The following is a 21,619-nucleotide window of genomic DNA, read 5'->3' on the forward strand; positions in this document are numbered from 1 at the left end:
AGTAATAATAATAGCTTGTGAATCGCTTTATAGATATATCAATTTGATCCTTACTAGATCATTTCTAGATTATGTCAGAAGATAATTATTATTATCATACTCATTTTATGGATGAGGAAATTGAACCAAAGCAGGTTAAGTGACTTGCGGGGGGTTACATAGCTAGTAAATAACCAGGGCAAGATTTGAACTCATGTCTGTCTGATTTCAAGTCCAATATCTATGTGCTGAATTACCTAGTTGCCTTCAATGGAATTAGAAGATGGAGGCGACGAACTCCTTCCACATACAGACTGACAAGTGGGTCCATTTCAAGCTATCAGGTCGGACTAGAATAAAGATTGAGCTTGCTCTATACCTGGCAGGGGAAATAACTAACGACACAAAGAAATAGATGAACTAAATTCAATTTGGACAGCAGCTCCCTTCTTAGTCTCTGGGCAAGATACAGTGCTTAAATTTAGATTTTTCTCCCCATTAGCTGACTTTGCCTTCTTGCATATCATGATTATGATTCTTCTTTTTTCTCCAGAATTTTGTTTTCAAACTTTTTCTCTTATATTTGACAGTAATTTTAACAGTTTTATGAGGTGATTTGTGAGATTTTGGATTGTTTTAGCATAAATGACCAAAGTTCAGATGGTCCTCATTAATTATTGGCAAGGAATTATCAGTAAAGAATTTCTTGAGATTTACCTATTATTTTTATATGGCAATAAAAATGCACTAAAAATACTAGCTCTTAGAACCAAAGGTAAGGAACAAAATGAGTTTATTCATCAAAGATCTGAATTACAGAAGCTGGTCAGACAAAGAGATAAACTATTCAAGCCTAGATGAATGAAAGGAGGAAATAGAGAGATGTTCTTGGCTGTCCATTCTAATTCCTAAAAAATTGAGAATTATTTGTTACTCTGCTATTCAGAGGTAGCTTTTGTGTTTTAGATCGGTCAGTGAACAAGCATTTATTAAGTCCCTGCTATATGCTAGACACTGCTAAGTGGGGATACAAGATCTATAAAAACAGTCCCTGGCCTTAGGGAAAGAAGGAAATAAACATTTATTAAGCATGCTATATGCCAGCTTGTGCAGAGGGAGAGGGAGGGAGAGGGAGAGGGAGAGGGAGAGGGAGAGGGAGAAAGAGAGAGAGAGAGAGAGAGAGAGAGAGAGAGAGAGAGAGAGAGAGAGAGAGAGAGAGAGAGAGAGAGAGAGAGAGAGAGAGAGAGAGAGAGAGAGAGAGAGAGAGAGAGAGAGAGAGAGAGAGAGAGAGAAGGAAGAGGAGAAGGAAAAGGAGGAAGACTCAGAGTATATAGATGACTTTTTCAAGGAGTTTCCTCTAGAAGGGGAGAAACAGAGATGATACAATCAAGGATCAAGTGAGGGTTTTTAAAAGTATTAGGGAGACATGGGCATAATTGTAGGCAGCAGGGAAGGAGCTAAGGTAGGAGGGGAGAGGCAAAGAGGTTAAGAGAGAGACAGAGAGAATGAATAGTAAGCTCAAAGTCATAGAGGTAAAAAGTGTCACATTCAGGGGACAACAGCTAGGCTCATGCAGCCAGATTAAGGGGAAGTGGCATAGGGGCAGGCAGATGGAGAGAGTGCCAAGCCTGGAATTGGGAGGACCTGGGTTCAGTGTGGCTGCAGACACTTTTCCAGGGGTGTAACCCTGGGAAAGTCACTTAACTCTGTTTGCCCAGCTCTTGCCCTTCTGTCTTTAGAGTTGTTACTAGGACAGAAGATAAGGTTGTGTCTGGTTTTTTTTTTTTGGTTGTTGTTTGTTTGTTTTGTTTTTAATGGTAAATGAAGAGACCAAAGCTGTTGATTGCTGCCTGAGTGTGTATCCTGGACCACTTACCCATTCTGTCTCCTGCTGGCCTTTTTGCCCTAGACCAGACTTCATCTTAGCTATCCAGTCAAGCTGTCTTACCATCTATCTGTTGCTTTGCGCTTAGTACTCTTTCCATGTCTTCAGAACAAAATTTTTTCTTTGTCATTCTCCCCCCCCCCCCCAAAAAAAAAAAACTTTGCCTTCTCTCAGAATGTAAGCTCCTTAAGGGCAAGGATTGTTTTTTATATATATGTGTATACACACACACACACACACACACACACACACACACACATAAAACACCCCATGCTTAGCATTTAATTAATAAATTTGCATTGATTCATTCACTTCCTGTATTCATTCTTGTATGACTCCCTCCTCTTTCCTCAGTCACTTTGAAGGATTCTGGGGAAAAATATGACCTAGACCCAGGCAAGAGTAAAGAGCTACCAGCAGAGAGAGTCTTTGTGCCTTCCCCCAGCATAGTGAGAGTACCCCTTGGGCTGGGCTCATGAGAGGATGTGGGCAGGTCTCACTGCATAGATAAGCATGTTGGTTTAGAGTCTCCATTGTTGGAGAAAATGCTCACCTGGATGAGACCACTCTACTCTTTACTTCAGTTTTTTACCTGAAAAATGATTTGGTAGCCAGGTGGTTTAGTGGAGATAGTGCTGGATCTGGAACTGGGAAAATCTGAGTTGAGATCCTGGCTCAGACCAGGGCATGTCACTAAATGTCTCAGCCTTTGTTTCCTTTTCTGAAAATTGGAGAGAACAGCATCTCATTCTGTATACCTTAAAGCACTATTAAACTTGAGTTGCTACTCTTAGTAATAGCAATGTATATAGCCTTGTAGACAGGTCCTTGCCATTATGGAGCTTATAATTTAGTAGAATTAATAAGGCAAATACACAGATAACTTTGGGGATGATAATAATTGCACCTGCCTCTGATAGGGGTGTTGTGAGGATAAAAGGAGAGTACTGGTGTAGAGCACTTTGTAAACTTTGAAATGTCATAGAAATTCTAGCTGCTATTATTGTTTTTATTTTTTAAATCACCTTTGAGGCTCCTTTCAGTTCTAAATCTTGCCTAGAAACCTACTATGTGCCAGGTAAAGTGCTAGGCAGGGCAGCTTGGCAGTGAATAGAACTCTAAGCCTAGAGTCAAGAATACCCGAGTTCAACCTAGCCTCAGACACTTCTTAGTGTGACCCCAGGCAAGCCACTTAAACCTGTTTCCTTGGTTTTCTTATCTATAAAATAACCTGAAGAAGGAAAGGGCAAACCACTCCAGTATATTTGCCAAGAAAACCCCAAATGGGGTCATGAAGAGTTGGACATGATTGAATAATAACAACAACAAATAAGAATTAGGCACTAAGCGTACAAGGACAAGCCCAGGAGAAGCTTACATTCTCCTGGGAGAAACAACCTGTTCACAAATAAGTAAATATAAAAATGGATGCAAAATACAAAGTAATTTTGGAGGAGATCACTAAAATTTTGGAGGTTGGAGTGTGGTCTTTTGAGGTGGTGGCACTTGAGTTGGACCTTTAATAGAACTCTGAATTTTAAGAGATAGAGGGAAAGAAAAACGGACAGTCTTACATTTAATTAATCTATCAATATTAAAGAGAAAGGATTAGAAAGGGAAGAGACTGCAGGCATCGAGACCAATTAGGAAGCAATTGTTGTAGAATAGGCAAGGGGGTGATAAGGCCCAAAGGAGGGAACTCAATTTAAATTAAACATTTATTAAGCCTTTTCTGTGTTCAAGACATTTTTCTAGTTTCTGAGGAAACTAACAAAAATGAGATACTCTAAGGCAATTCATATACATTTGTATGTAAATAAAAGGTAATTTGACAGGTGGCTATACCTATAAGTATACCAACATGAGACAGGCAGGAGGAAGAAGGGAGCAATGTCACATTTTCTAAAGGGGAGGAGAGCATGTTTGTGGGTTGCGGGGAGGCTTCGTTTAGCTCTACTTAGCAACAACTATGGAGAAGAAAAGGAAGATGGAGACCAAGAAAAGGCTGTTAGCCTAAAGTGATCAGAGATGGATAATTTCAGTAACAGTGATGGTGAGTCAACAAGCACAGCTGGCTTATTCTAGGAGTAATAGGACAATAGTGTGAGGATGGGAGGTTCTGGAGAAGTTTTGTTTGAGGGGGTAGAACATATCTAGGTATGAGCCAGAACAGGTTGGAGTTGGGGAGTGGATGATCCAGGGGTTAAGCTTCTGAGGAACCAAGAAGAGATGGGAAAGAGAACATATATAAAAACATTAGCCTTACCAAAGAGAAAGGCAACTTTAGGGGACTCCTCAGAAACTTGATCAAAGGAAGAGAAAATGAGTGAAGGGATAGAAATTATAAAGTAAAGGAAATAAGACATCTCACCACATCCTCTGTTTTTTTTTTTCTCAATAAGTAGCAAGAGAAGTCATCTGTTAAGGGAAAGTGGGGTATGGCATTAGTGGTCACATGGGAGGAGAGAAGAGAATGTTGAGAACAGCTTCAATGAAATTTGGCACCCAGGGAGGAATAAAAGAATTGCCTTGTAGCAGTGAGAACCCATTTGAAATGAGAAAGCATGATTTTGTAGTATACCCAGTTATAACAATATTACAACTTTCTGCAGAAGCATTCACTTTGTTTCAGTAACTTTTTATTAGGTGTTTACTAAGTGCTATGCACATTGCTAGGAATACAAACACAGGAACACCTACTCTAGGTGACACCTTTTTGGGTTCTCATTGTCTGAACAATGGCTGCATTGCTCAGAGTCTTTGTGGTAGTGTAAGAAAGGTGGAAAAGCACCTTGGGAGTTGCCTTAGATGTCTGCTGTTGACTACAAGGTAGTATGGTGAAGATGTTTTTGATTTTCTTAAACAATTACTCTTTATGCCTGACCATTCAACCAGTTATAAATCAATCTTCTTAACTGCTGTCATTTAGATCATACATATATATGTGTGTGTGTATATATATATATATATACATATATATATATATATATATATATCCATCTTATCTATAAGGATAATAGCAAAGGGCATTTGTTGAATACATTTTGAAATGTAGGCATGCCATATATACAAAGCTGTCCTCTTTGTACTTCCCTCATCCTCTTTCCCTAACTACCAACCTATTGAACCTTTGTAAAAAAAAATGATGTTATTCTGGCATGACATACTATTTTAAAATTTTATTTATTGTGAAGATATTTTCTTTTACCAATTACATTTAACAACACATTTACACCTAAGTTTTCTGAATTTATATGATCCAAATTGTCTCCCTCTCTTCCTTCCCTCCCCTCTCCTACAGCTGGCAAGCAATTTGATCTGAGTTATACATATATTATCATGTAAAAAATTTCCATTTAAATTATTTTTGTAAGGGAATAATCATATAAAACCAAAACCCCAAAACCAAACCCCCAATAAACTAAAGTGAAAAATCCCATGCATTTATCTACAAGTTTTTTCTTTGGAGATAGATGGCATTCTTTGTCATAAGTACCTCAGAATTGTCCTAGATTGTTGTCTTGTTGAGAGTAGCTAAGTCTATCATGGTTGATCATTTCATAATATTGCTATTTTTGTGTACAATGTTATTTCACTCTATATTAGTTCGAGTACATCTTTCCAGCTCTTTCTCAAATCATCCTGTTCATCATTCTTTATAGCACAATAGTATTCTATCACCCACACATACCACAATTTGTTTAGTCATTCCCCAATTGATGGATATCCCTTAACATGACATATTTTTGATAAAAGTGTGTTGGCTCAGTGATAACTTATCTGTTAAGACATTAACAAAATAATTAATAATATATTTAGGAAGAGAAGTCAAGTTCATCATCCCAATATTTTTTTTCCCTTTTAACGGAGACATTTATCTAGCTGCAGTTCTGACATCTCTTCTATTTCTGTGATTCATGATTTTTCAGAATTAATAGACAACAGCTCAGCAATTGTAGTCACAAATTTAGGAAACATTTAAGAGGTCATTTATTTAGATTTGGTGCCTTGAATTTGTCGAGGTCATCTTAGTACTTTTTATTTCACTGCTAATCTTAAGTTTCAGCTTCTTATTAACCATTTAATTCTAGCCTTCCTAATTTGAAGACAGCTAGTTTGACTAACATGTAAACAAAGGATGATTAATTTTTTCCCTCTAATGGTTCTTTGGTATTTCATATACTAGCCACATTTTGCTCTAAAATAAGTAACAGAAACAATTTGATTAAGCATATTTTTAAGAAGGTAGTTGTGTGCATGTATAAATATATATGTATTTGTGCCTCTGATAAATGGCTCATGACAGCTGGATGACTAGTAGATCAGTCATCTGCTTACTTGGTATGATTTCAGGATTCTTGATATCTCCAAGTATTTCTCCATTGGACTGCCATCTACCTCATTTCACTGCATCCATTCTTGTGTCTAATCAATAAATGAGTATTTGTTAATTTTTCATTATATTTCCAGCTCTATCCTAAGCACTGGAGATAAAAGGGCAAAAATTAAACAGTCTCTGCCCTTAAGGAGCTTTCATTGTCTTGGAGGATAGTCATGTGTATGTGTGTATGTATACATACATTTATTTATATATACAAAGTATATTTTTGAAATATAGGATAATTTTTGAGGCAAGGGGAAGAGGAATTAGTAGCTAAGGAGATCAGGAAAGTTTTCATTTAGAAGGTAGCCCATCAGTTTTTTTGGCTTCCTTCAAGACTTGGCTCAAATTCCCACCTTCTATATGAGGGCATCTTCCTAATTCTCCTAGTAGCTGGTGCCTTCCCTTCTGAGATGACCTGTCTCTTCCAGTTCTTTGTGCCAGGCCCTGGATTAAATACTGAGGAATGAAATATAAAAATTAAAGTCCCTTACCTTTAAGGAGTTTCCATTCTATCAAAATTTAGAAAAGCTCATTAGATCCTCTTCTGATAGTAGATTTTCATAGAGTAGAAAGAGGAGCCTGAATGTTTTGTTGAGAAAGAAGTACCACTGAGGAGCTAAGAGGATTTTAAAAGATGGATCTGGGGGGGGAGTCTTACAGATAAAGCTCTTTTCTACATCACTTTTTGGTGGGAAATTATGGCACCAATTTCTCATGAAGTCCTATATCCATTTTATAGTGGAATAAGACCAGGAACAAATTCCTTTTCACATTCCTCAATCACTCTCTGTATTTTTCCCTCTCTAGATGCCTGAAGAACAGGCATTCTGTGTTTTGGTGAAGATTATGTATGATTATGGCCTGAGGGATCTCTATAAAAATAACTTTGAAGATCTGCACTGTAAATTCTATCAACTGGAACGGCTATTGCAGGTAAGATCAGAATCAATAACTTTTATGTATTGGTGAAGGGAATCTGGTGAGCCATTACAAGGGATATTCCAGGATGAGTGAGAAAATTATATTGGGTATTGTAAAGATGTTAGAAATGAGCTTGGACCCTGTCAAATCTCTATATGGGTCTTAATACCAAACAGAAATTAAATTTTATTACCTTGCTGCTTACATTTTGAAAATTACCATGTCCAACACATTAAAGGTTTCTAGTTTAATAAAATACACTTATTTGGTGAGGAGTTTAATGGAGTTGCCAGCTATGCCACACTGTTAATGTGCAAGAATTAGGAAAGTTATAGGAAAAAAAAAACATTTGAAATGTTTTGAGCTCTTCCCAAATTAATAAGTACACAGGCCAAATTTAGGTCTCAAAGCAGGAAATGTTTTCAGTTTTTCCCATGTAAGTTTCATGGTCCAATGTACTGTTAAAAGGGAGACTCAAGAAAAAGATCATTAAAAAATTGGGCAGGGGGGAGGACCATAATAAATTTGGATCTTTCCAAGCATTGAAGAAGTCAATTCATTCCATCAGTTGTAATTTTAAACTGTTTTAAGTTTTCATTTATAGAAAAAAAAAGTTCATGCTTTTAAAAGGTTTGTAAACTGACATTATAAAATATTATTCTGATACATAAGGGATTGATGTTGATGAAGTAATAGTCGATGGCTCTTGGTGCCAGCTGATCTGGGTCGACTTTGGTTTTTTTCTTCATGAGATGTAGTTAAGAGGACATCATATTGGGTGTAATTTCACAATCTGCTGACCTCCATAGCCCAACTTATATGCATTAAAAACAAGAAATCCTGAAATGCTACGAAGTAACCAATTCTCTTCCATTAGCATTTTCCCAGTAATATGATCTATCTATAATGTTGCCATTTGAAATGGATCTATTGAAAATAATTGTAGGATATATGGGTATTTGCTCATTTATGATAATTTTTTAAGCAATCACCCTGTATAACAATAGTTGATGTTTTCCTAGTAGTTTAGTCATGGAGACTAGAGGGAACATTGCCTCTGAACCTTGATCTTGGCTTTTCATTTATGAAAATGGCTGAATTAATACCTTATATTTTGTCTTCCATGCTTTGGGAGATAAATTTAAACTTTTTCTTAATAAGTAAGCTTTTACCTATTTTTCTGGGACATAAAAAACACACAACATATGAGAAGAATTGTAGAAGTTGTTTGGGTTTAGGATGTTATGGTGTATCATTATTGCAAAACCAAAATAAAAATTTTTGTTATGAGTTGTTTAAGCTGTCTAGATTCCAAAGAAGACATTGAAATGATTACATAATCTGGAAATTCTATGGATTGAGGCATTAAAAAGTTAAAGTTGGAAAAATAAGAACATTCAATCCACACCTTTCATTTTATGAGTAAGGAAACATTAGTGCTAAAGTGGTTGTGTTTTGTTCAAATTAAAAGAATTATTTCATTCAAAACATCAAACAAGGAATCAGATGTCTTGACTCCAAACAAGGCTTTTTTTCCTGCCATTCCCTTCTCTGCAAATCTTCTTGATCCTAATTGGTCTTTAAGGAAAGAGTACAATTTATTCTTATATAGTTCATCATTTGACTATTGATGGGGCTATCATGACATGAATTGAAGTTATAGAGATTTCCTTTATCTTTTTATCTCCATGCCCTGTATCTAGCAGAAGTCATGTTTTTGTCAAAGGGTAAAGATTTTTTGTGGAGCAATGGTAATTGCTCCTGATATCTTCATGCATAACTTTCTTTCTTTTTTTTTTATTTATCTGTTTATATGTTCCAACTCCTGTCCTTATGTTACTTTTCTAATGTTTTCTGAAATGGTAAATCTTGGAAGGTGATTAAAGTGACAGTGGAAATACTGGAATGATATGCATAATAAATGGAACTTGTAGTCTGTTCTGGCTCAAGCATGCCCTGTGGAGTATTTGTAAGGCTGTGAACTCCCCTAGACACTTTCAGGGATGTACATGCCCAGGACTGAAGAAACAAAAAACTCCTCATCTTAGTCTTTTAATGTTGATCATGTATTCCTGGAAGTAACCCAGGGGAATTCAACTTATTTCGAAGGATGCTCACTGGAGCATATTCTTACTAGAGTAGATCAGGGGGATTCCCCATATATATATATATATATATATATATAAATAACACAAACACATCTATTTATTTATTAATTTGTTTGTTTGTTTTTTTAATTTAAAAAAATCCCTTCCATTCTATAAGTCAGAAGAAAAGTAAGAGATAGACAGTCAGGTTTAAGTGACTTACCTAGGGTCATATAGCTAGGAAGTGTTTGAATACAGATTGGAACTCAGGATCTCCTGACTATAGGGCTGATGCTCTATCCACTGTGCTACCTGGTTGCCTTTGGGACTTTTCTCATTTCCCTCTTATTTCAATAATTTGTGGATCTGGGATTATATGAGTATGTATGCTCCTTCCACTGATGGGGAGACCATTCATTTCCTTTCTGTAATTTAATAGGTGGTCTTTGGGAATTGTGGCAGCCCAAAAAATGCATTACTCTGCAACCAGCTTAGTGATAAATCTCCATTACATTGGCCCGGCTGTCCTTGGACGATGGACACAGTCTCTTATTGAATTGGTACTGTCCTGGAAATTTTGTTTCCAAATTTATGAGACCATCCAAAGCTTGTGATTTGCTGGTACAGCCTTTGGGAATACAAGGTCACCTCCCCGCCATTAAGAGGCATTTAAGTATATTGTCATACAATTCTAAATCAGCAACAATAAAAACTTTAGAACTTTGCTTCTTTTCCTCATAATATACTTTATTTTCTTCTTATTTGCATATTTATAGCAGGCTGTGAGTTCTTAAGAGCAAGAATTTTATTGTTTTCCACGTTAGCATTCCTATTGCCTAGCATGACCCCTTGTACTAAGGAGGCACAAAATAAATATTTGCTGAATTGAATTCTTCCTTCTTCATTTTTCCTCTTTAAATTCTAGGAGCAATTACCAGACCTGCATAGCCACTTCTGTGACCTGAACCTGGAGGCTCATATGTATGCGTCCCAATGGTTTCTCACGCTCTTCACTGCCAAGTTCCCTCTATGTATGGTCTTCCACATCATTGACTTACTGCTTTGCGAGGTACAGTGACTCTATCTTGGAAACCTAAGCTGCCCTAGAAAAATTCCATTTTGAATATTTCACCGTTTTCTGGGGTTTTTTTTTTTTGCTCTTGCTTTGGACCCTAAGGTATAAATTCAGAAGAAGTAAATGTTCACTGTTTTGGAATAAAGAACAGTAGGATGAGTTCTTAAAATATAATTTTGTTGCTACTGAATACTGTAATAAACTATAGTAAGAAAGGGATAGAGATTGGGCCTGTGATTTCAGAGAGAAGAGGAAATTCCCAAATGAGGAAATTCTCTTTACCAGGGCAGATTGGAATACTTTTCAACTTAAAGTCTTAGAGAATTACATAGGACACTGAGAGATTTAGTGTAGCTCACAAAGCCTGTCAGAGACGGGACTTGAATCTATGTCTTCCTGATTTTGAGATCAGCTGTCTATTCAACATACCATCCTAAGGTAATCTCATTAAATTAAGGTAATATAATTAAATAAAATATAAACTAAGGTAAAAAAGGACATCAATAACTAATATGAATTAGTCTATAAATTATATCATACTATGGAATTCTATCCTTATAATTAAATATACTTCAAACTAAGATAAAAATAGATACCAGTAAGTCAAATGAAGTAATTTAATTTAAAATATTGACAAGTCACAGTAAACCTATATTGAACAATAATGTTTTGCATATTAAAGATGTTCAACATAAGAACTTTTGCATATAATTTTTACATAAGTATGTATACACATATATTTGGAAGACTTTTATACTATGGCACTGTGGATTTCAAAACTACTCAACCCTGTTCAAACCATTCTTTAGAGGATGGGATTTGGCTATTTCCTGATCAATAACAATAGAGATACTTGGAATGACCTTTATGAATCAGGTCTTGGAAACTACAATCTCCACCCTACTCAGGGTAACAGGATTTAGGAAGGGCTGCAGCAAAGCTCAAGATTTAATTATTTGAGAATATGGCCTTCAACAGACATGTGCAAAGGGGACAGACCTCTGGGCGGTCCTGGGTTAAGCTAGAGCCACCATTGGCACAGGTGAGACACAGGAAATGAGGTAGAGGAGAGCTGAGGAGGCTGGGTCTTCCTGTGTGGAAAAAAGGAGGTTGTTGGAGCCTGGTGCTTGGAGTGGAGGCCCTCAGACTGTTTCTCCATTTTGGTCATGTGAGTGATAGGGACTGATCTCTTTTCTTTGCCTCGGCTATCCAAGGCCTTGGGCCATTTGGCCCAGCCTAAGCAGAGTGGATATTTAAGCCCTATTCCCTTCTCTCCTCTCTCTCTCTCTCTTCCTGTATCTTTGTTTCTCTCTCTCTCTCTCTCTCTCTCTCTCTCTCTCTCTCTCTCTCTCTCTCTCTCTCTCTCTCTCTCTTTCTCTCTCTCTCTCACACACACACACACACACACACACACACACACACACACACACACACACACACACACCTTTCTTCCTCCTGTTTGTAATTAAAAACTCCATAAAAGGTTGACTGCTGACTTGAGTTTTCTTTTAGGAATTACATAGCTGAATTCCTTGGCGACCTTAAATTAATATATATGTCGTTTAATGTGATTTCCATATCACAGCACATGTAAAATCTATCAGATTGTATGCCATCTCAGGGAAGGAGCAGAGGAGGGAGGAAGGGATTGGGGGAATTTAGCGCCAAACATTTTTTAAAAGGTTAAAATTCTTATATGTATAAACAAATAAAAGAAGAAGGCAGTTTTATCTGACTTCCAGATATACTGGTAAGAGGGTTTTTAAATATGTTTGATTCTGTTTCCAGCTGTTACCTTTGTAAACTGAGATGACTGTATGAATTTAACAATCTGAAATGGAAGGAGATATGTAAACAAAGTAGGGGGAAAAGTATATATACTGGGTTATTATGAATTTAAAATCAGTAGGCTATAAATTAATGCAATTTTACTTTTGTTGCATGCTTCACTCACAAGTATTCTGTATGTGTAGCTAAAGTTTCTGCTATATCTTTGAAACAGAAAGAAGTAGACAGTTGTGTGCCCTGGATTTGTTTTTTGCTGATTTAGTGGAAATACCCTTTAACTTAAGAATAATCTATCATATTAAATGCTATCATCTCTCTTGGGAAAAAAATGGATGCATTATTTCAGTTTAAGGTATGGTAATATGCTATAGGTATATGTGAAAGTCAACATGGTATAGTAGAGAATTAGTCTTAGAGAGTCAGGAAGACCAAAGTTCAGATGGTCGTATAACCCTGGGCAAGTTGTCAACTTCTCCCTATCTCAGACAACTCTAAGACTGTAAGTTGCAGAGTAGTTGTTGATCTGTATTGGTAGAACAAGTTTCCTCGCCAGGAATTCCCTGTATTATAGAAATAATAAATCTGGAGATGACTCCTCTCACCCCTCTTCCCCCCAACCCCACCAAAAGTTTATATCTGTGTATATGAAATACATATGTCAGTTATTTTTGGCATGGACTTTGAGATGTGAGCTTTATACCTCATTTCTAACCTGGTACATTAATCTGCATTCAATCTATAATTAGTAGATATTTGATTAATTAATGTAGAAAATAATAACTTTTTAACATAACTACAAAGTGATATTTTCATAACTTTAACTTCCCTCCTGTTGTAGAGGCTCATTTTGAAAGAGTGGTTAATCTTGGTCTTGTAGACTAAAGAGTTACTGTCCCACTTCAGTACTAATTAGCTGTGTAACCCTGGACACATCAGTTCACTTTTCTCAGCCTCAGTTTCCTCATCTAAACAATAGAAATAATAAAAGCATAAAGTGATTGTGAGCATTAAATGAGATAATACATGTAAGATTCTTTACTAACCTTAAAATGCTCAGTAAATATTAGCTATTATGTTATTTCCCCTTTCTGCTGGAATTGACAAAAATTTAAAATCCAAAAACCTACTTCTGTGTTAGAGAAATGTCTTGAATCAAAGATCTTTAGAAATTATTCCCTCTGAGGTGTCTTCATCAAGCAAGCTGTTCATATTTTCATGGTACTGCATTAACATTATATTCCTGATGTGGAAGTGCTGATTTTCAAAATGTCAGATATTCTATAAGAGTCAAGTCTATTGCTCTACAAACTCATTTATTTTAGGATTCTTTACAAATTGAAATACTGTTAGGTAGAATATAGAAATAACTGAAAAGCACACAGTCAATTCTTTCCCATATTTCCTTCCAACAATATATTTCAATAGCCTATAGGTTATGCAGAAACTGCGGTTGGTGGGAAACAAAAACACACCTTTCAAGAAGAAAAGGGAAGTAGGATTTGATAGTGCTTTTTGTTGGGAGCAAAAAAAGAAAATTGCAAATTAAAACAAATATTCCTTATGAGTCCTTTTCCAGATGAGGATACTTGAAATTAAGGGTCTTCCACAATCAGAAAGAGCATCATAGTTTGAAACCAGAGTTTATAAAATGTCCTACCCACCCAGAATTAATCAAGTCTTTCCTTAAGTAATAGGCCAAAAAAAAAAAGAAAGAAAGAATATAGGAGAAGGGTATACTTTTTAAAGCAACTTTTCTATACTAATGGTCTGTCTCTTTGCAACTTTAACATTGACTGAAGTTAAACCATTGATCTCACTGGGAAGTGTTAGCTCAATGCCTTTCCTTAGGCAGTTGGAATTCAGGTGCTTTTCTGTCCTCTGATTTAATACCTTGCCCAGCGTCCAGCACCTTTGGCAATACTCAGTATTCACCAGGAGCTGCCAGCTTTTCTTTTGGCCATGAGAAGATAAATGACAACTGATTCCAGAAATTACTTTTGTTACTCAACAAAAGTATTCAAGATTCATCTTTATAGAGTAACTCCCGGATTTCTTGAAGTTGAAAGATATTTTTGGTCCTTTGAATTAGAGCATCTTTCCGACTTTTGATTTAAACTTTTTCAGTGGTGAACAGCTCAACATGAGTAGATGAGTAGCATCACTATTCACTGCAATGGGCTGTATCCTTCTTTACAGACACTTTCCATAAGTGGTTCTCCAAGGAAATGGAGCTAGGAGGTTTTCTCATTGCTTGACTTCGCTTATCTTTTCTCCACAACATTAGTTCGCTACTTAGATGTCATCAGGCTTAACTGATATACGGAAGACAGAAAAACTATAGTTTCCATACATGTTTCTGGAAGTTTTCTTTTAAAAAAAAAACCCTGAACTTCCATTTTAGTATCAATATTGTGTGTTGGTTCCAAGGCACAAGAGTGGTAAGGGTTAGGTAATGAGGGCTAAGTGACTGGTAGACAATCACACAGCCAAGAAATGTCTGAAGTCAAATTTGAATCCAGGATCTCCCATCTCTAAGCCTGGGTCTCAATTCACTGAGTTACCCTAGCTGCCTCCAAAGGTTTTTTGTTGTTGTTGTTTTTAGTAGTTGTTCATGGCAATGGTAAAGAGGAGGACTTTGACTATCTAACACAATATCCTTTTAGAATACTTAGGGAGTTTTCTTATCAGCACAGATTTACTGCTTGTTAGGGAAGACAGTGCCTGTGAAAAGATCTCTTCCTTCCAGACCATGCTCTATCTGCACTAGTCCCTCCAGGACAATGACACTCCAGTGTAAACATCCAGCCCACCTCATTTCTTAGGCAAAGGGCTCTCTTAAGTTCTAGATAACAGATCCCTTTGGCTTCTTCAAAAAGAAAAGGAGTCAGCCCAAGCCTTGACCAAGCTCTTTGTCTATATTTGTCCCCTCCCATAACCAAGCTAGTTTTCCAAATTATTTTTGGATTGAGAGCCCTGGCTTTCCACACTTCTGATGATGTGTTATTTTGTGACTTTGGTCTCAAACTTCTGGAACTTGGGGTTCTTGGATCTATCGTGTTAATGACATTTCCCTCTGTATTTTAATATCAAATAGGCTAGCTTTCATCCTCCAGAATTCTGACTTTATCCTGCCCATTCTAAACTCATCTTTTTCCTTGAGCATATCAAAAGATAGCTGGGATGCCTCATCATGAATTCTGGTTTAATAGCCACAATTTGCTGTGACTCACCTGTATAAAGCACTGTGTCTTCCACCTCTGTCCCATACATTAACCCCTTGAGTTCTTTCCCAGAGGAAGCTAAGTAGCATTAAGGACTGAGCTAGGACTTAGAGTTAGGAAGACCTGAGTTCAGATTTGATCTCAGCCACTTGTTAGCTATTTAACACAGGACAAGTCTTCCTTAGTTTCCTCCTCTGTGAAGTGGAGATAATAATAGCACCTAGGGTTGTAAAGCATTTTTGCAAGCTTTAAAGTGCTATAGAACTGTTAGCTATTATTATTCCCTGTTACTACCTTTTATTTAAAATAGTTGTGTGTGCCTGGCTCACTGTGCCACCTACTTGCCCCTTGCTGTACAAATTTATGACCTGTTCTTTTACAAGTGAATACTACATTCAAAGAGTTCCAAAAGTCTGTACAAAGCTTTTAAAGCTTCATTTGAGGCAACCTCCATTAATACTCTCTTTTTGTGATGATAATGATTTCTCAGAACTTTCTATGGTACCCATTATTTAATTAACAGAACATCCCACAATGCCCAACATGACTACTGTTATTTCCTAGTTTGAATCTTGGAAGGATTTGGTGCATAGGAGCCTACCCTTCTGTTCAGAATCCTCCCTTTGGCAGATTAGAAGGTAAAAAATCTAAGTTAGAGCCATTGAAAAGTCACAGAATCATTTATGGCCAACTCCAGTGGAACTTGGAGAGTATCTAGATCAAGGTACTCATTTAGCAAATAAAGAAGCAATATCAGAGAAATTAGGAGCATCAACTTGGATGTGAGATCTGAAAACCCCAGGACTTCCCTTGGGTATATTCTCATGGGAGCAGGGACAAACTTGGGGTCTCCAGCTTGCAAGCTTACCCTAAAACTTGGAGTTTTCAGATCTCCCACTGCTACAAAGTGGGGTTTTTATATTCCAAGTTGACAGAAGGCTTGTCCAGTGTCATGTAGCTTGTGAGTGAGAGCCTTGATTCTCTTGTTTCAACCAAAGCTGATTATAGAAGGTCATGAAAGAGATTTATTTGTATAACAAGGTTGCCAGTAAATTCCTGTAATTAATGATTGACAAATAACAGTAATTCACTTTTATATAGTATTTTAAGATTTAAGAAGCTCTTTTCTCTGAGAGAGGTGGCTGACTAACCATGGTGGTATCCAGCAGGCCTGTGCCATCTTTATTGACTCTCCACATTTTCACTATCCCCTTGTTCCAGTTCTTAATTAATCTGGATACTCAAGGTTACAATGTCCTTTGAAACTGAAAATGCTCAAAGCAATTAAATCGATTCTATTCAAACTCTAGAAAAATCTAAAACCTAGCAAAGTCCAATTTTCTCTGTAAAATGCTTTTCACAGTCAGCTTTTGATTTGTGTATTGCTGGCTGGCAAACAATTTTGTTCTCTTGTTTTCAAAATAATTATGTAAAAGTTAATTGATATCTTTAGGGATTCTTTCCCTGGAGCAGGTACTCTGAAGGTTAAAACTTCATTATCAAACAGCGGTGTCCCTAACATGCAAAAAACATCTGATGTTTACCCACAGACATCCTGATAGGTGATCCCTTTTTTCGCAGTAGGGTAGAAATTTATTCACCATGGATCTGTAAGTTGAAATGATCCTAGGTTTCTGGATCATTTTTGTACTGTACATTTTTTAAATCAGGCTTTATTAAAGGTGCCATGTAACTGCCAGGCCTCATTTCAGGTCTATTCTGAGTATTTTAATCTGCAAAGTATATAGGGTTCTCTAGTTCCAATTATTGGGAAATTGAATTGTGAAAGTAATTTCTAACTAAAGCTTGTTAAGAGTAGACATTTCAAGGTCTTTTAAATATTGTAATTATAAGAAACTCTTCCATAATTTTAAGTGTTTTTAATCATTTCAATCAATAAAAAAACAAAACACCACTCTCTAGATCACAGAATCAAGGAAGCTCAGGGACCATTTGGAAGCTCTATGGCAATAGTGGATAGAATGTTAGACTAGGAATCATGAAGGACTGAGATCAGATCTGACCTATGATCTGACCTATGAGCCTATTTAGTTGTGTGACCCTGTTTGTTTCCTCATCTGTAAAATGGGATAATAATACTTTTTGCATACACCTTGCAGGGTTGTTATGGGGTTTTAATGAGACAATAGATACAGAATACTTTGCAAGCGGTAGGGAGCTCTTTGTTCTATCAGTTTAGTGGTGCTGAACTCTTTGTGATACCATTTTGGGATTTTCTTGACAATGATTCTGGAATAGTTTACTTTTTCCCTCTCTAGCTTATTTTTTGATAAGGAAACAGAGGCAAACTAAGTGGCTTGCCCAGGAACTCATAGCTAGGTTGATGAATGAATGAAGCAGCATTTGAACCCAGATCATCCTGACTCTGGGCCTGCCCTCTATCCACTGTACCATCAAGTTTTCTCTGATACCATGGGTGTGTGTGTGTGTGTGTGTGTGTGTGTGTGTGTGTGTGTGTGTGTGTTTCATTTCCATATCATGAATGGGAGCAAGGTAAAAAGATTACAGACCTTTTGTTTGGAGCAAGATTGGGATGGGATGGTTGAAGTATTTTTGCCTTCTCTCTATAAAACTGGTAAAAATATTGGAGCCTTTTGTTTCATGTATGTAAACCTTAAAATTTCTTAGACTTATGAATGTTGGAAATTTCCCCATTGGGAAATTTCATACTTGGAAAAATTTCCTACTGATAGTAAGAACTCTATTGGAATGTGAAACTCCTTGGCATGGGAGGATCTTTCTCCTCCCTACTTAAGACTACTTTAGGAGAGAAACCTTTTGCTAAACAATGGAAAGAGTTTTGACCTATGCTTAAACATAGAACAGGAAGTTCTTTGAGTCATGATTGATTTTAGAATTGATACAATAGAGATACTTGGAATGACAGAACCAGGTCTTGGAACTTATAATCTCCACCCTACTCAGAGTAACAGAATTTAGGAAGGGCTGCAGCAAAGATCAAGATTTAATTAATTGAGAATATGACCTTCAACAGACATGTGCAAAGGAAACAGACCTCTGGATGGTCCTGGGTCAAGCTAGAGCCACCTTTGGCACAGGGGAGACATCGACAGTGATTGGTAGATGTGAGAATTGAGGGGAGGGGAGTTAGATGGTTTCCTTAAAGATAGCGGGGTCTGAGGACAGGGAGGAGGAGGTTTTGCTCTGGGAGGTTTTGCTCTGAGAGGCTTTGCTCTGGAGGAGACTGAGAGGAGAGAGGTCCTGGAGGGAGAACTCCTGGAGAGGTCTGAGAGGAGGGCTTGCTCTAAAGGAGGCTGGAGGTGGAGGCCCCTGAGACTGTTTCTCCATTTGGTCACGTGAGTGATAGGGACTGATCTCTTTTCTTTGCCTCAGCTATCTACGGGCCCTAAGCAGAGGGGATATTTAAGCCCTATTCCCTTCTCTCTCTCTCTCTCTCTCTCTCTCTCTCTCTCTCTCTCTCTCTCTCTCTCTCTCTCTCTCTCTCTCTCTCTCTCTCTCTCATACCTTTTTTCCTCCTGTTTGTAATTAAAAACTCCATAAAAGGTTGACTGCTGACTTGAGTTTTCATTTAGGAATTACATAGCTGAATTCCTTGGTGACATTAAATTAATATATATCAGTCTTTTAAAGTTATTTCCATATCACATGTAATATGTTTTGAGTTTGAAGGCAAGGCTCTAAATGAGTCTTTGAAGCATTGTAGTTGGGCATAATGTAGGCTTCCCAAATAATATCATCCTCCTTTTCTGTCTGGTACAGCTTGCTTCTTCCCTTTCAGGTTGAGGGAATTATTGCAGTGGTCCTAGTAATAACTGACCTTTCTGGAGGTTTCCAGGATTCTTCCATTTTTTGGGTGCCACATTTATTAGCCATTCAGTTGCCTTTTTTTTTAAACCCTTATCTTTTGTCTTAGAATTGATACTAATAATCAGTTTTAAGGCAGAAGAGTTGCAGATCACCATATTATGGTGAAGAAAGTAGATTGCCAAGATCTCCTGATCTTGCTTTCCTGTTTGCCACTGTTCATCCTTTTTGTGAGTCCAATTGTCATTGTTCTTGTCATCTTTTTACTCCTACATGATTGAAACTGCATAGTTAATGTTGACTCCCCTTAAATCTAAGCAATATAAATGGAGAAGAAAAATTATCATGGTTAAGTCTGGCATCCTAAAGATAGGGGCTACCAATTGCCTCACTTGTCAGATTAAAGTATGGTCCAATTCATAGTCTTAGTTTGCTCTTCTGAGGAGGCAAAAGCACTTCAAAGACATGATTGCACTGCTTTCATATGGTGGAGTCCCATTTTACATTAAAGTTGGGTTCTAAGGTCAGTATGTAAATTGAAAATCCCACATATTTGAAATAACATCTGAAAATTGTTTGTTTCCTAAAAGGACAACGAGGTATCTTTATTGTTGTTTTGAAGTCACATCTGATTCTTTATGACTCCATTTGGAGTTTTCTTGGCAAAGATACTAGAGTGGTTTTCCATTTCCTTCTCTAGCTCATTTTACAGATGAGGAAATGGAGTCAAATAGAATTACCCAGAGTCACCTAGCTAGTAAGTAACTGAGTCCAGATTTGAGCTCAGGAAGTTGCTTTTTCTTGTTGGGCACTCTATCCACTGTGCCACATATCTTTAAATACTGTCAGATAGTAGTAGTAGATAAAAAGGGACTAAAGCCTCTTTTTAAAAAGGCAGAATCTTTTTTAAGAAAGTAGGTGAATCTAAAGTGGTTGCTATAGAAACACAATTGCAGAATCACAGAATATAAGAGTTGGAAGGGGTTTCGTTGGCCATCTCTTCTAATTCAGTCCATACATTAAACAATCCCCAATATGGCATACAAACTAAGTGGTTCTCTAGTCTTTGCTCAGAGATCGCCAAGGAGAACAATTCTGATTGTTAGGAAGTATTTCCTAACATCAAACCTAAATTTTATCTTTTTTTAACTTCCATGTTCATTATACATATACACTCATATATACACATACAATATTTATGTATTATATGTGCATACACACATACATCAATTTTTTTAAATCTCCCATTGCTCCTGGTTTTGCTTGCTGGGGCCAAACTCGAGTTCAGTTCCTTCCATACTTGACAGTTCTTTAAATACTCAAAGATAGATATCATCTCTTGTCTTCTGCCCCCCTCCTACTGAGACTTTCCTTTTCCTGACTAGTTCTCTCAGTTCATGCTCACATCTTGGACTCTTCACCATCTGCCTTCCCCACTCTGGATACTCTTCACTTTATCAGTGCCCTTCTTAAACCAGAGTTGAACAGTTTTTTAGCTGAGGTCTGATGAGGACAGCCAACAGTTGGATGTTGCAGTCTACTTAACCCCCCAGGTCTTTTTCAACTTCAGTCTAATCATGCCTCCCCCAGTATATACTTAAGAAATTCTTTGGGGGGCAGCTGGGTAGCTCAGTGGATTAAGAGCCAGTCCTAGAGACGGGAGATCCTAGGTTCAAATCTGGCCTCAGCCACTTCCTAGCTGTGTGACCCTGGGCAAGTCACTTGACCCCCATTGCCTAGCCCTTACCACTCTTCTGCCTTGGAGCCAATACACAGTATTGACTCCAAGACGGAAGGTAAGGGTTTAAAAAAAAAAAAGAAAGAAATTCTTTGTTGGACCCAAATGTAAGATTTTTATATTTATTCCTATTTGATTTGTTCATATTACTTTCAGTCTAATACTGGCGTCTATCACGATCCTTTTGTATCCTGAGTTAGTCATTTGGATGCAAAAGGATCCGGATAGACCCCAGTATTAGACTTAGTTTAGATTTAAACAACTGACTGCAAAGTTTATGTCCTTTCAAAGTCATGCAACAGAGCTGCTGATCTTCAGTTCCAATAGAACAAAAAAAAAGAAAAAAAAGGAAAGATTTACTGTTGGGAGAAGTGATGACTTGTGGGAAAATCTCTTAAAAGGCTTCACACATAAGAATGATGATATTTGAGAGTGATCACACCACTGCATAACTGTTCTTCTGTCAGTTTCACCATGGAGCAAGAGAGAACACAAACACAAGGAAATTAAAGAGTACAGCAGGAACCTTCTAGCCTTTTTATTAGTTATACCATCCTAAAAAAGAATGGATACTCTTGTATGTATAATGAAGAGATTCTAGGACCCTGCTTAGGGGACCAAGATACTCAAACTATGAAGGATAATGGGAACTGAGAATGACAGAAGAAACAGAATGATTGAATCTTCTCTCACAGACACAGGAGCATGTACTTATTGAGTTGGAGTATGTTTCA

At 37.1% G+C, this 21,619-nt stretch overlaps 1 protein-coding gene across 5 annotated transcripts in view; it reads left to right on the forward strand.

Annotated features, from left to right (window-relative positions):
- RABGAP1L (RAB GTPase activating protein 1 like) overlaps positions 1–21,619 on the forward strand; it is a 705,349-nt gene that overhangs the window by 465,254 nt on the left and 218,476 nt on the right. For all 5 annotated transcript variants that reach the window (XM_007480823.3, XM_056815570.1, XM_056815569.1 and 2 more), the window contains 2 exons: positions 7,056–7,181; positions 10,182–10,325. In XM_007480823.3, the coding sequence (XP_007480885.1) occupies positions 7,056–7,181; positions 10,182–10,325 (270 nt within the window). The remainder of the gene's footprint in view (positions 1–7,055; positions 7,182–10,181; positions 10,326–21,619) is intronic.

This window comes from Monodelphis domestica, chromosome 2, assembly GCF_027887165.1.
Source record: "Monodelphis domestica isolate mMonDom1 chromosome 2, mMonDom1.pri, whole genome shotgun sequence".
Classification (NCBI taxonomy): Eukaryota; Metazoa; Chordata; class Mammalia; order Didelphimorphia; family Didelphidae; genus Monodelphis; species Monodelphis domestica.